An 11,071-nucleotide genomic window follows, 5' to 3' on the forward strand; every position below is an offset into this window, starting at 1 on the left:
AACAAATCGAAATATTCATCAGCTTGCGATAGTTATCTTTTTTTTTTTTATATATATTCTATTCGCGAATCACGACATTTTATATATTCTGACATATTTTTTCCACTTTATTTCAACCTTATATCAACTTGTTTCAATCACACACATACGCATATACGTATAAAAATCTTAATATAATACAAGATACAAATACAGATGTAATATGTATAAATGTATACATAATAATGTGTTTTACGTGTGAAAAAAAAAGCGAAATAGGACTTTGTGACGGATTTGTACATTTATTTTCAATCGATAGGTACGTACGGATTGAATTGCTTTCGGAGCGATTAATGACGCGAATTTGACAAATTGACCAATCACATTAGACCTGTTCAGCAGGTACAGTTGTTGTCTTGTCAGCACTAGACGTTGATTTATTTGTTCTCAAAGTAAGAGCAGCTTTGCTGAACGCAGCCAATTACAGTTTTAGTGCAGCACTTTCGTGCGGTTTTCAGTGCAGAGAAAACACAGAACACACCTGCCGGTGCAAAAAATCTATAGTTAATGTTACATGTAGGCACTATAGATTTCGATAATGACATCAAATATTCGAAGTAGATTTATATAACTTTCATGAGGCATATAAACACAGATCGTCTCTTGCTCTTAACAAATCGTGTATGACTTGATAGGTAAGCTCAGTGTCATGGAAAATTCTAGTGTAATGTCTGTATCGCTGTTAAAAAAGTGATCTCGCGATTATATTAATATAGATCACTGTACACTCAAAAACGTGTGTGTCGAGTTACCGTAAACTAGTAAACTAGGATCGCGAATATGGGCTCCGGTCAGAGTTCCCGCAAGTTGACCATCTCGAATGAAGAAGGAGTTGGAGTGATCAAGCTGTCCAACTCGATTATAGAGCGTCTTGCTCAAGCGGAAACATCGTCAGCATCCACCTCGGACGTAAAACCTGACGTATCGAACCAACAAGCACCACCACCTCCTGGTGTCGCGACAGCCCCACACCAGACTGCTGTTACCGCGCCTGGACAGCCGGTATACTATTATCCTGAATTAACGGTATCTGCTCTTAAAATGCAGCAACAAATGGAAAAAGAACTGAAACAACAAGATCAGTACTGGCAGAGACGTTTGCAGAAATTAGAGAGTGGTTATCAGAAGTTGAATGCTATCTTGGAAGATGAATATAAAAAAGCTGCTAGTGAAACTTCTGACACCAAAAATAGTAAGCTCAAATATTTTTTTTCAAATTTTTTGACAATATTTTATACATTATATTCATTGAGTGAAGTTTGTACTATGTGTTACAGACACAATTTTACTGATATTTGTGTTTTTGCCATTATCATTTGTGATATTTGAGCATCCTTTTTGTGATAATATATTTTTGATTCAAGTAAAACAAAAAGATTAGATTAACATTTTTTATACAGTAAAATTTAGTTAGTTTTATTTGAACAAACTTGTATATATGTTTGAAATTTCTACTGTTGCAGGACAAGTAATCAGTGACATTCAAGGTGCTGTGCAACCGTGCATTGAGAATAGTGATAAAATCCTCAAGTGCTTACAGGATCATCCTAAAGAAACTCTTAAATGTTCAAACTTGGTAGAAGAATTTTCAAACTGTATCTGGAATGTACAGTATACATATATGATCAAAGTGTAATGTATTCTCCTTGTATATTTTATAATAGCTTACAGTAATCTTAAAAAAAATAGTGAAGAGTAATAAATTATATAAGATTTGAAAGGCTTGTTTTAATTTCAACAAACAACTGCTGGCAAAAAAATAGTGTATATAAAATAAAAAACATTAAAAAATATAAAACAGTAAATATTTTGAAATATGTATATATATATACATATATATATTGCAATTATGATAATAAACCATACCTCTTACATATGAGAGATGTGATTATATCATTTAACACAAACAACCACCTTTATAAATATTTTTATAAATTTATCTAGAGAACAATAAAATAAACAACTTCAATAGCAAATCCAATATATATTCGTTAAAATACAAAGTTTATAATTTATATAAGAAAATACAAGAACTTATTAGATAAAAAGCAAGTTAAACAAGTGATTTTTGGTTTAATTGAAAGGACTTTTAGTACAATTTTTGTTTAAAGCAATATGTATACATAATTTATATATTTTGGGGTTTACGCGACTCAAAGATCTATAACATGTATATCTTACAATTTTATCAAGATTGAATATAAAACATTTGCTGCAAATGCGAGAATGGAAGTATATTTGAAACACTGTCTATGGTGTATATAAGATACTGCTACTTGTATATACTAACAATACTTTGCCAAAATATATTGTATATACACAGTACACTGAGATTGGTAGTGAATTTCGTTTTGCGAAAAGAAAAATCAAAATTTCTACACACTATCTTTCAGGCTTTATTCATGCTTTTGTAGGTCGGCTGCGTTATAAGAAACTGTTTTCTACTCTCGGAACAATTCACAGTGCCAATCAGTGTACTTGGTAACAAATTTAACTTTTGTAACACGAAAATTATTACATTTGCAAAAAACAGATTTAAACTTTTCAATTTTTCATAACTTCAATTAATTATCAAAGTGATTACACCGAATAAGTGTTTAATTACAACCTTTAATTATTATTTTATAAAGTAACTTACACGGAACGTAAATATCACAAATTAAAAACCAGTTACGGAGAGGCCTTGTGCCCAAGTAAAGTACACAAGAATCGGAAAGGAAATATATAATGTATGTTACGAAACACATTACAATATAATATAGGTGTAAGTACCTATATAAATGTTTAAGTGAAAAATACGTTTCCAAAAATTACCTCAATGTATTCCACTTAAAGTATGTGTGTAATGCAAAACCCACTACAATAAAACACACTTTTGGATTTTATCTTATTTATGAGGAAAATAATCAAAAAAAAAAAAAAAAAAAATAATGATAATAATGAAAAAAAGAAAAACAATTCTAATCGCTTTTCTTATCCCCACTCGACTGCTGAAGTTTTGAGAATTCGTTGCTCAAACGATCATATTCTTTCGTAAGTGAATCTGCTTGCGATTTTAGTGCTTCTTTATCCTTTTTCTCTTTAGTCAAACTGTTCTCAAGTTCGACATTCTTGGCTTGCAACTCCTTGATTTGATTTTTCAATTCTGAAACAGCCTTATCATGCGCTTCGTTAGAATCATTTTGCGCGCTTTCTCCAATTGTCCTCTGGGACAACAAACTTCTAGCTGTGGTTGTAGCGGACATAGCCTGTCGCATGGCTGCTTCGTTTTGCGCTAACAAAGTGGCTTGTGTAGATATTAAAATAACAAGACGGCGTATCACCAAACTTAAAAATAGTGCAAAACTGGATATGTAGAAATTCCTCTGTGCGCGAAACAGTCGCATGTGTTCTAAGAAAAAAAAGTCACTGATATAGATATATAAAAATTACAATCATTAGTATATAAAACCACTCATTTATGTGTGTAAATATAAAATATTTATACGCGAGAACACATGTGAAATACCAAAATAACTTTTTTCTTCAAAGTTGTACAACAATTTACCTTGCATTTCAAGATTTAAATGCTGATGATCACCGTGATCTAAACTCCCAGAATACTTTCGCATCTCTCGTATAGCATCTAATAGGAAAAGAAACAAGATCCCAAGTAAAACCACAAAATAAATGGAAGCTTGATTACCGATGCTTTGTAAGAAGCGAGACTTGAAGAGCTTTTGCCATTTAATTGGCGAAGCAATTGGCAATATAAGAAGAAGGACTACTGCGACTTCTACATAGAGAAATCCAGCAATGAGCGTCCATTGTATACTCATGTTTATTTAAGTTTGGTTAGCCTTTTTTATGTATCTGAAATGATAACAAGAAATAGAACTTTACACAATGTTTTGAAAAATTTCTAAAAAATTTGTATTTTTGTCAATGTATTTATTTTTCTAGATCTTATATTAATTTTTCTCAATTTATCAGAAACTTTTAGACACAGTCTATAATTCTGATATATGTCAGTAAAATGCTTTTTAATAACAAGATATGGTAATGATACATCAAAACATCCAGTATAAAAGTGTTGACTCATATCGTGTAATTACCTCTGTTGTAGATACATATATCTACATGTAAAATGAGAAAAAAAAAACAATTTTGAAGAAATTGTATAAGTATATTGTGAAACTCTTTTTGTAAGTTCTTAATTACCTAATTGTTACTTCTTTTATATTTCTATGCTTTTATAGAACTTAACGCAACACATTTTTTTTATTGAATTTAAGCATGTACACACACATACTGAAACATATAAAATGGTTGATGGACTTTATCATCAAAATAAGAAATTTTGTACATATCGATGGTGAAATATCAAACGCACAATTAAAATGTATCTGAAAATAAATCACACTGTTGCTTTGTGTACAGGCTACAAAATTTAATTCAAATTGATTTATTGATCGAAACAGAAATCCTTCTAGAAGAAATATAAAAAAAAAAAAAACGCTATCTCTGCGACAATTGTTAGTTATTTATAGTATAAAACGCCACGATTCAATAAAGATAGTTTTAATAGTGATAACGTGTGATAGATATTCCGTCGGTAGATGATTATAACGAAACTTTACCTCGTCGAGCGTTCTATTAATAGAATTTCTGGTATGTACATACTTTTCGTGAAGGAAACGAAATATGAAACTCTGCCTCCGTGATCTCCTATACAACGCACAGGTGCACGAATAAGTTCAAAGTACAGAGAAGAGCACGTCTCTCCGGCAATTTTATAAATAAACCGTATACGATGACGTCATCGTGAAATATCTTTCTTGCGAAGATAGAATAGGAATAGAGGTTAGGGCGGAAACGCAAACTTTTTTCATGAAGCTGGGTACAGTACCTGATGTACGCGAGCAAACGAAAACACGAAATCAACCAATCGAAATTGATCTATTCGGTCATTTGACCAATTAAAATGTCTGCATTCACTGATCTCCTTATTTTAGTCTTTACCGACGACTATCGATTCGATACGTGTCATTTGTGTTGTTGCAACAAATTGCGACGCTAGTTAAATTTATAGTGTTGGTAAAATCGTAGATTGCGCACGTAACAACATGGCTGCGTTCCGATATTCACTGCCAGCACTCAAAAATCTATATACTTCGCATCACATCAAATAGATATCCAGTACTGACGGTGAATATCGGAACGCAGCGTTCCGAGTTACGCACATGCGCGCCTTTATCTATAATATACGTGACGTGTACTATAGATAAAGCCCGTTCTACATTGATCGCAAGCGCAAACGCAAGGAACAGGTCTGGTAGAATTGACCAATCGTATTGATCAAATCATCCAATTGACCAGCGTGATTGGTCAATTCTACAAGATCTATACCTTGCGTTTGTGCGCTTGCGATCAATGTAGAACGGGCTTAACTCCGACGTTGCGCGCAATGTCGGTAACGTGCCTCGCCTTTTGGCCGGCTTGGTGAGAAAGAGACGAAACATAGTATGTCTGCACTCTTCCACGAGCCGACAGCCGAGCGAACACGGACGGCAGTAATATTTGCGGTATTTTGTTTTACAGGTTTTGTTTTACAGGCTTGACAATGATAGAACGTAAAGACGACGAAGGGAACTTATATACGTTTGTAAGAATGTAACTTATATCTTATATGAAAGATAGCTTGTATATTTGTATTGTTAGGTTAGGTTAGGTTTATCTTATTGACATATGTATTTACAATTTGTATTCATGTAGAATGAGGAGGATTTGCCATACGAAGAAGAAATACTACGAAATCCGTATTCAGTAAAACATTGGCAACGTTACATTGATCATCTGAAAAACACAAAAAGTAAAAATTTGAACATGGTATATGAACGGGCATTGAAAGAGCTACCAGGCAGGTAAAGACATTAGCACTGTGTGTATATATATATACATATATATATCATTATATCTATTTAAATGTTTTACATCAAACTGAGAATCTTATATGTATTATTTTGTGTGATTGATGCAGTTATAAGTTATGGTATAATTACCTTCGACAACGAGTGGACCAGTTGAAAGGTCGATGTATAACGGATCCGTTATACGAAGATGTCAACAATGCCTACGAACGGGCTTTGGTATTTATGCATAAAATGCCACGATTATGGATGGATTACTGTACACTAATGACAGAACAATGTTATATAACTCGAACGCGTCAAGTGTTTGATCGCTCTCTTAGAGCACTACCTATTACACAACATCATCGCATATGGCCATTGTATATTGAATTTTTGAAAAAACACAATGTCTATGAAACTGCTGTCAGAGTATTTAGAAGATATCTAAAGGTAAATCTTCATTCAAAGATTAGGACAATTATTTTCTTTAATAAAATAATTTTTTCTTTTATGTGTAAATGTTTGTTTTGTTATATGTATTTGTTTGAGATTAAATTTTAAGTTTTATATTTATAGTTGGCACCGGAAGATACAGAAGAATATATAGAATATTTGATATCAATTGGAAGACTTGATGAGGCTGCTGTGAAATTAGCACAAATTGTCAATCAAGATGATTTTGTGTCTAAACATGGAAAGTCGAATCATCAATTATGGAATGAATTGTGCGATTTAATATCGAAAAATCCTTCCAAAATAAAATCCTTAAATGTAGATGCTATTATCAGAGGTGGTTTAAAACGTTACACCGATCAGTTGGGACCTTTATGGAATTCCCTGGCTGATTATTATGTTCGAAGTGGTCTTTTTGAAAGGGTATTGTTTTGTATTTATAATAAATTTACACTTGTATATACTTTTTTTTTAATTAGAATGTATATGTATATATAATTTTACTTGATAGGCAAGAGATATATATGAGGAAGCTATACAAACTGTTACTACTGTCAGAGATTTCACACAAGTTTTTGATGCTTATGCGCAATTTGAAGAGCTTAGTCTTAAAAAGCTCATAGAAGAATCAGCAACTAATCCTACTGAAGAAGGTATTGTTGATATACGTTGCTTTAATTTGACATTTTGTTATTAATTTAACTATTAATTTAATTGTATTATTTATTAGACGATATAAAATTGGAATTGAGACTAGCGCGATTGGAACACCTAATGGAAAGGAGACTATTGTTACTGAACTCTGTATTATTGCGACAAAATCCGCACAATGTAGCAGAATGGCATAAAAGAGTGAAACTTTATGAAGGACAACCACATGAGGTGATAAGATATATATTTTCGCAGCTTCACAGATGTTACATTGCATATCTGCTTTTGTTATTAATTAATGTATTTTTTTTACAGATAATTAATACATACACAGAAGCAGTGCAAACTGTGCAGCCACAATTGGCAGTTGGTAAATTGCACACACTGTGGGTCGCATTTGGCAAGTTTTATGAAGAAAATGGGCAGATAGAAGATGCTAGAGTGGTGTTTGAAAAAGCAACTCATGTACCGTACACCAAAGTAGATGATCTCGCTTCAGTGTGGTGCGAGTGGGCAGAAATGGAGATTAGACATGGGTAAGGTTTTGGTTTGTCTTTTTCAATGTCTGTACACATTTCGTGCAATCACAGATAATTAAATATTATATTATGACTTAATATAGAAATTGCAAGGAAGCTCTAAAACTAATGCATCGTGCCACTACAATGCCAGCTAGAAAAGTAGCGTATTATGATGAAACGGAAACAGTCCAAATGAGATTGTATAAGTCTCTAAAAGTATGGTCTATGTATGCGGACTTGGAAGAAAGCTTTGGAACATTTAAAGTATGTGACTATTATTTTTAATTTAATGCATATAACTTACGTATAAATGTTTTTAATTTCTGATGTTTTATTGCAACAGACTTGTAAAGCTGTATACGACAAAATAATTGACTTGAAAATTGCCACTCCTCAAATTATTATAAATTATGGCTTATTCCTGGAAGAAAACAACTATTTCGAAGAAGCATTCAGGGTATGTTAAATAATTTTCATTGATTACTTGTGCGCGCGCATATATGTGATATTATTTATATACAAAAAAGCATTTTTTTTCAATAGTTATTTATTTTAATGTTTAGGCATATGAAAAAGGCATTGCATTATTTAAATGGCCAAACGTTTATGACATTTGGAACACATATCTTACCAAATTTTTAAAACGTTACGGCGGCACGAAACTAGAACGTACCAGAGATCTCTTCGAACAATGTTTGGAACATTGCCCACCAAAATATGCCAAAGGTATGATTTCATATGTTAGATTAATGTTGTATAATAAACAAGAAAAATACAAATAACTATATATATATATATTTTTTTTTTATAGCTTTATATTTGTTGTACGCAAAACTAGAAGAAGAACACGGTCTAGCAAGACATGCTATGTCTGTGTACGAACGAGCGACAAATGCTGTTCTCCCGGAAGAGAAATTTGATGTAACATCTTTACATTACTTTACTATGTGTTATATAAGCGTGTAATAGGATATATAAAACTAAATTTCTTAATTTCCAGATGTTTAACATATACATTAAAAAAGCTGCGGATATATATGGTGTGCCAAAAACTCGACAGATTTATGAAAAGGCCATAGAAGTGCTTAATGATGAAAACACCAGAGAAATGTGTTTGCGGTTTGCAGAAATGGAGACCAAATTAGGAGAGGTAGACAGAGCGAGAGCGATATATACACACTGCAGTCAGATATGCGATCCAAGAGTATGTTTTATAATTTTATGTACTTTAAAACATTTTTGTCATATAATTCACTCTTAAATCACATTCAATTGAAATAATGCAGGTTACATCGACTTTCTGGCAAATTTGGAAAGAATTCGAAATTAGGCATGGCAATGAGGACACAATGCGCGAGATGCTTCGCATAAAACGTAGCGTGCAGGCTATGTATAACACTCAAGTGAATATGATGTCTGCACAAATGTTGAATAATGCAACTAATCAAGTATCAGATGTTCCCATGGACGCTATGCGTTTATTGGATAGTAAAATTATATCGAATACAGGTAATGAGAGAAGTAGATATCACTGTTTATGTTTTTTCTTTTTGTAACAAATAATTTAACAAATCTCAAATTGTACAGACACTCCAACCGAACCTAAGAGAGGTATTACAAGAGATCCTAACAATCTCACTGGTATTAAATTCGTACGTGGAGGAGTAGAAAAAGATGGCAAACCAGAATCTGTAAATAATCCAGACGAAATTAACATTAATATAGATGACGATACTGAAAATGACGATACTGAAGCTGAAATTGAAGAAGGTATGATAATGTATATTTTACACAGCAAATGAAAACAAACTTAGGCAAACTAAACGAACTTAAATTTTCATATTATAATAACTTATTGAAATATTAGATTTATTTTTTAACAAATATGTTATTTATTTTTAGATATAGATATCGAAAAACAAGCTATACCACTTCAAGTATTTGGCAGTTTAAAAACAATCGAAGCTGAAGATGATGATTAATACTTTTAATTTATATGTGACATACATTAAAAATTTATCAATTAAACAGTATATTTTTACTTATCAACATTAAATAATATAGCAAGGTAGATATAAAATAAAGATTGTTACGTACAATAGCAATTGTCAGCAATAATTTTTCGCTTTGCGCGCGTAATAATTGCGATCGTAATTTTTCTTATTAAACGAAAACTTTTGGGGTTTTCTTTTGTGGTAAACTGGACATTTAATTGATTCTCAGAAACTGTTGTACAACTACCTGTAAAACTTACTCTCAAGTGTAGGAATGGTGTCATACCTGATTTTCTCGTCACGTTTTCAAAGACACGTGACTAGAGTAAAGTCACTTAACTTCACTCACGTGTTGTTTTTCCACTCCTCTCTGTCACGTGACTTTACTAACGACTATCAGACATCCGGTATATCGTTGTACAAACAAGTCTGTATACCGACACACTCGCACATAACACGGAAGAGAACCTTTTTTACATTTGTATATAATCAGAGAGAAGCCTGAGAACGGCCAGGTCCATAAGAGAATGTGTACTCACTTTTCCGCCCCGTAAACTAGCGCATATCCACGAGTGGTACACATTGGAACTACGCAGCCAGTCCATGTCGGTGCGCTATGTCCACAGCGTGCGGTTCTATTCTGTGCTATGTGCACGAGTTTAAATGGTCACTTTCTTTAAATGTGTGTGTGTATATATTAGAGAGCGTGAGTTTGATTTTTTTGAAATTTAAAATGACCGATCTCGCGATGAGAAGATGAGAAAGGAAAACAGAAAAGGATAAGAAAAACCATTGCAACTTTTCGTACAACATAAATGTGATATACTAGAAGAGATGTGATAGTCAAGAAAAGAATCTTATTTTAGCGAGCAGCATCAGAATTCGTAGAGTGTACTCAGGTACCATCTCCTTTATCATCATTTGCTGCTATTTGCTTTTATTTTTTTACAAACGCTACATATATACATATAGTTACATTACAAAGTAAAAAAAATAAAATAAGTACATTATTTAAAATTGGTTCGACGGCACACAAATATATGTGTGTCTGAAAAGTTGCATTTTCAAAAAATATATCTTTTACCGGTTTATTACAATTTATCAGAGTGTGTTACAATTTTTGAGTTTTACAATTTTACAAGTATTTTACATATATCTCGATACAATAAAGTAAATACATAATAAATACGAACCACACATGGCAATATTTCTAGCAAAATTACACTTATTGTATGCTATACTTCATCGCACACATTAAATTCTCGATATAAATTTCATTTACTTATGCTTTACAATTCGAATTCTTATTATTGAAGTCTTATATATAGTTTTTACATACAATAAATGTAACCTTATCTTACATAAACGAAACTTAATCTTACATTTACATGCATATGCAGTGATTCATATTAATCAGTGCATTTGCAATTTTCCTAATTTTTAAACCTGCTATATCCTACCCTAAACATCTATCTTAAACATTACTAGCCTTGTTAATCAGGATTAAGGCTGCATGGCACAT

The 11,071-nt window shown here is 32.3% G+C and overlaps 3 protein-coding genes across 6 annotated transcripts; 2 read left to right on the top strand and 1 right to left on the bottom strand.

Annotated features, from left to right (window-relative positions):
- Positions 1-254: 254 nt before the first annotated feature.
- Positions 255-1,753, top strand: LOC109858497 (MICOS complex subunit Mic19). 2 transcript variants are annotated; one of them, XM_020435820.1, is made up of 3 exons: positions 255-674; positions 756-1,231; positions 1,503-1,753. In XM_020435820.1, the coding sequence occupies exons 2-3, from the start codon at positions 820-822 to the stop codon at positions 1,673-1,675; spliced, it is 585 nt and encodes a 194-aa protein (XP_020291409.1). In that variant the 5' UTR covers positions 255-674; positions 756-819; the 3' UTR covers positions 1,676-1,753. The 2 variants fall into 2 exon arrangements, with proteins under 2 accessions (XP_020291409.1, XP_020291408.1); XM_020435819.1 differs by having other exon boundaries at positions 256-1,231.
- Positions 1,754-2,024: 271 nt separating this feature from the next.
- Positions 2,025-5,106, bottom strand: LOC109858499 (B-cell receptor-associated protein 31). Of its 3 annotated transcripts, none has more exons than XM_020435824.1 (3): positions 4,928-5,106; positions 3,587-3,891; positions 2,025-3,430 (listed from the first exon to the last, which is right to left on the bottom strand). In XM_020435824.1, exons 2-3 carry the CDS (start codon positions 3,855-3,857, stop codon positions 3,000-3,002), a joined length of 702 nt encoding a protein of 233 aa, XP_020291413.1. In that variant the 5' UTR covers positions 3,858-3,891; positions 4,928-5,106; the 3' UTR covers positions 2,025-2,999. The 3 variants fall into 3 exon arrangements, with proteins under 3 accessions (XP_020291413.1, XP_020291412.1, XP_020291414.1); XM_020435823.1 differs by lacking the exon at positions 4,928-5,106 and adding an exon at positions 4,702-4,883; XM_020435825.1 differs by lacking the exon at positions 4,928-5,106 and adding an exon at positions 4,659-4,883.
- A 450-nt stretch (positions 5,107-5,556) lies between these two features.
- LOC109858498 (pre-mRNA-splicing factor SYF1-like) lies at positions 5,557-9,600 on the top strand. Its single transcript, XM_020435822.1, has 15 exons — positions 5,557-5,683; positions 5,794-5,942; positions 6,059-6,380; positions 6,507-6,806; positions 6,895-7,036; positions 7,114-7,265; positions 7,350-7,570; positions 7,657-7,819; positions 7,899-8,012; positions 8,119-8,281; positions 8,367-8,476; positions 8,556-8,759; positions 8,842-9,064; positions 9,143-9,325; positions 9,458-9,600. Exons 1-15 carry the CDS (start codon positions 5,642-5,644, stop codon positions 9,535-9,537), a joined length of 2,568 nt encoding a protein of 855 aa, XP_020291411.1. The 5' UTR covers positions 5,557-5,641; the 3' UTR covers positions 9,538-9,600.
- The last annotated feature ends 1,471 nt before the right edge of the window (positions 9,601-11,071 follow it).

The sequence above is a fragment of the Pseudomyrmex gracilis genome, unplaced genomic scaffold (genome assembly GCF_002006095.1).
Source record: "Pseudomyrmex gracilis isolate BER0280 unplaced genomic scaffold, ASM200609v1 scaffold_207, whole genome shotgun sequence".
In the NCBI taxonomy this organism is placed as follows: domain Eukaryota; kingdom Metazoa; phylum Arthropoda; class Insecta; order Hymenoptera; family Formicidae; genus Pseudomyrmex; species Pseudomyrmex gracilis.